This window comes from Halyomorpha halys, unplaced genomic scaffold (genome assembly GCF_000696795.3).
Source record: "Halyomorpha halys isolate HHAL.00 unplaced genomic scaffold, Hhal_1.1 Scaffold498.1, whole genome shotgun sequence".
Taxonomy (NCBI): domain Eukaryota; kingdom Metazoa; phylum Arthropoda; class Insecta; order Hemiptera; family Pentatomidae; genus Halyomorpha; species Halyomorpha halys.
In genome coordinates, this window is record NW_027113382.1 from 237075 (window position 1) to 240951 (window position 3877).

Below are 3877 nucleotides of genomic sequence, written 5' to 3' on the forward strand. Positions count from 1 at the left end.
TGCCAGTAACAGAGGAAGGGAAAGGGATAATCCTCCTGCATAATTGCATGTTGGAAATAGTACGTGATCAGTAATATCAGGTAGTAGTTCCCACTCATTATATATTATAAATTATAAATATTATATATTATAAATATGCCTATTAAAAAAACTTGTACGGCTACAAGCCATGAAGGGTCTGGGGTTCAGTACTTTGTAAGGAAGTACTGTTACTATACCAATATGCCTATTATTATAATAATTTTAAAAAAAAAATTATCTGACTATGTATAAGCATACTGTGTATTTAGCAACCCAATAGAGTTGGGAAGCACAACTTTGTTCAATAAAGTTTTTCTCTCTTGTTCTCGTATACTTCAATGTTAACGCTGAAATCAAAACTTACTGAATCATCATTACACAGGTAATTATGGTTATTTAGGCATGGATCTATAAGATGTATAAATAAAAGACCCCTTCCATAGGGTTACTTTGAAAGGGAAAAGAGAAAAAAAACTGATGAGTTATATAAATAAATATTAAATATATTATAATGAAAATGATAATTACAATTATAACCAAAAAATATGTAGAAAAAAGTTAATCACCTGGTTCCAAAATGCTTCTTTGCTTTATATTGCCTCATTTTTTGTTCCTTTAGACGAATATTTAGTAATTCTTGCTCATCTCGATGTTTTTCGTCAATACTTCTTTGAGATGCAGTTTCGGCAAGTAAAGAAGCTGGCTGTTCTCGAACTATTAAGCAGATAATCTAAACACAAAAGCGAGAGATAAAGTAAAAACAATATTAGATTAATTTAATTATTAGGCTGTTACAAATTGATAAAAATATATGCGAAAGATAATAAATCAAATAAATAATAATAAATTTACCTCAAGTAAGTGCATAAAAAAGGCAGATTCCTGGGATGAACTAGCCATGTAAAGGAGTAAGTCAAGCAAACCAGATTGATGAAGTGCCCAAATTACCTTTAAAATAATGTTTATATATTTATTTCATTTCCTAATATGCTTATATTTTATTTCTTAATATACTTGTATATATGAAAGATCATAAAAATGCTTTTGGCATTTTAACAACCAAGCCAATAGGATAATCTTTTTCCTTTTTTTTTTTTATAAATCTTTAATGATTTACTCACGATGGTTTAAAAAAAAAAGCAGATGTATTTCCTGGTTAAGTTGGTGAAAAGTCCAAAAGGGACTAAACTAAGGAAGCACTTTCCTACCGTAAGTTGGGGACTTGAATCAAAGCAGATCCTCCCCGACTACTGGCTCTCACAGCCTGTATCGCCTATGAGGCATTGAAAGCCAAGGTGATGAGAAAGACAGACTATGTTCTGACAGAGAGTGTTTTCCCTCAGCAGATGACAGTGGAAAACTACTCATATTACAAGGCTTCAGTGTACGGGTGGAAGGAAGTTGTAGGCTCTACTCACTTCTTCCTAGTAGGAGACAAGAAGGTGCACCAGCAAGGCCTCCAGACAGGACAAAAGAGGATAATTTGTAGAAGAGTAAGCTGTTGAAACATCTGTTGAAACAGCTGTTGAAAACAATGGGTTGTAACCCACAGCTGCGAACACCTGTATTGTCTAACATGTAGGGTAGGGTAGGGTGATAAATAAATAATAAACAATACAAGATAATATTAAATAAACAGCTCCATTGTTGAAAAAATATTACTATTCAGAGTAAATATGAGTGGACAACCTCTGAGTGGCATGTACCACCCTTTGCACTTTTCAAGCTAAACATTTTGATTCCATTAATGCCAGTAACAGAGGAAGGGAAAGGGATAATCCTGCATAATTGCATGTTGGAAATGGTACGTAATATCAGGTAGTAGTTCCCACTTTGGTAAGTAACCACTGTGCGGCTTGTTGTAAGACTGTTAATTATCTTGAGTACTGATAGATGGTGCCCTCTGGTCTTTCTTGACAACAACACTTATACTACTTTTGGACTTGCTATTTTGTTAATAAAAAAATAAGAATTACCTGATCATGTAAACTAGCATCATTGTCAGGTCTCCAGTCAGAAGAAGCATTTGCAGGAACATGTAAAACATTTCTTACCAAGATAAGTATTCTTTCAATATTTCTCTGATCATCATCATCCCTACTCTCCAATTCCTAAGGAAAAATTATTCATAATTAATGAAAATACATAATAATACCTGTTAAATTATGCTGCTCAATACAAACTATAAGAGGTAATCTACTTGTTTATTATTTATTAATAGAAGTTTATTTCAAGGAGAAAGGATACGTCAAATTTTGGGAAATGTTAGAAAATGGTATTATAGATATAATGAACTCTGATTTCAAAACCACTACAGTATATTAATGAGTGTTTTGAGTAATTAAATTTAAACATCAGTAACAATTTGCTCAAAACATTGTTACAGAGCTAAAGGTGTACAGAATTAACTCATCTAATACAACCATTCTTAGTTTAATGCCTGAGGTCTAAAAGATACCCTATAAAGCAGAATCGAGATTTAAATAGAAAGTTCTTTGAACAATTATAGGAGCAATCTGGGATCAGAGCCTTAACATATGGAGAAGAACTAACAGTGAACTGCTTCCAGACAATGATCAGTCAACACCTCATGATAAGAAGGCAAGGTCAAGATGTGGAAGAAATGTGGCTCAAAGCAATTCATCAGGATGCCTATACACAACAATGAATGCCAGTACAGTTGGCAAGAGATTACATGGGAGGCCACAAACCAGATGGATGGTTAGAATCAACAAATAAGTGAAAAAGCTGCATGCAGTTGCCTAAGACAGGTAGGCATGGAGTTGGACTGTTTGTAGCAGAGGTAGTTAAGGGTCTGCCTCACAACCGCAGCAGCAATGGTTCGAATCCCGCCTGGGGAGTCGACTTTTATTTCTTTAGTGGTCTCACTAAATGAAAACTTGACCCCCACCATGGTTAGAATAGGTTATATAGTAGCTTGTTACCTCTAGATACCCCCTCCCCTCATATGTCAGAAATGAATAGAAAGGGGGTCATAAAAGAAGAAGAAAAAAAAAAGCAGGCGTAGAGAATGCTGGTTTGGCTGGCCAAAGATATACAAGGTCTGTAAAGCCAACAGACAAAAAAAATACAACCATTCTTGGATATTTTAAGTTTAAATGTCCCAAAACATTCATGGAATCTTACTATAATTAAACTTAAAAACTGTTTGCTTACAAAGTAGTTACATACCTACAAAAGAGCAGGTTATGACACTCATAAACACATTACCCACATTTTGGCTGAGCCAGTATTTGTGTAATAAAAAATTTTTAATTTCTTTAAGAAATTTAATTCATCCCAGACTGTTTTCTTTACATACCTTACCAAGTAGAGCACTTAGACGTTCAGTTAACACAGCCCAAATTTTCTGATCACTAAAAGCTTCTTTGTATGCTTGTAAATGTGAGATAAGCTGAAGATATTGATTCAAATCATTTTTATCAGCAGGAACAACTTCATTATAAATTATTAATGCAGGAGTAGTTAAATTAACAACAAGCCTATAGAACAAAAAATAATATTCCATTAATCAAATAAATAAAGTCAACTCTCGATAATTTGAAACTCGAGTGACCGAGGAAAACTTCAAATTTTGGAGAGTTAGTTTACAGAAAAATTCCTAATAATATTAACAAAACAACTTGTAGTTTGTGTTGTCTGAAACACTAATCTCATCATATTTTTACTTAACATATTTTTATAGCAACAAAGAAATTTGTAGTAATGTAGGTAACCCAAATATGCCCTAGGTCCTATTTTGACCTAGTGCTATAAAATAATACCAAGATGGAATTGATGAAAAAAAAAAAAGAGTTACTATCTTTTTCTATATGTAGATAAGATATCAAAAGAA

The 3877-nt window shown here is 33.1% G+C and overlaps 1 protein-coding gene across 1 annotated transcript in view; it reads right to left on the reverse strand.

The window, feature by feature from the left end:
• The window catches only part of timeout (circadian regulator timeout), a gene marked incomplete in the record, with an annotated part of 53585 nt that overhangs the window by 43973 nt on the left and 5735 nt on the right, over positions 1-3877 (reverse strand). Inside the window, 4 exon segments of the mRNA XM_067050922.1 lie at positions 588-751; positions 874-969; positions 1998-2132; positions 3344-3524. Of these exon segments, the coding sequence (XP_066907023.1) occupies positions 588-751; positions 874-969; positions 1998-2132; positions 3344-3524 (576 nt within the window).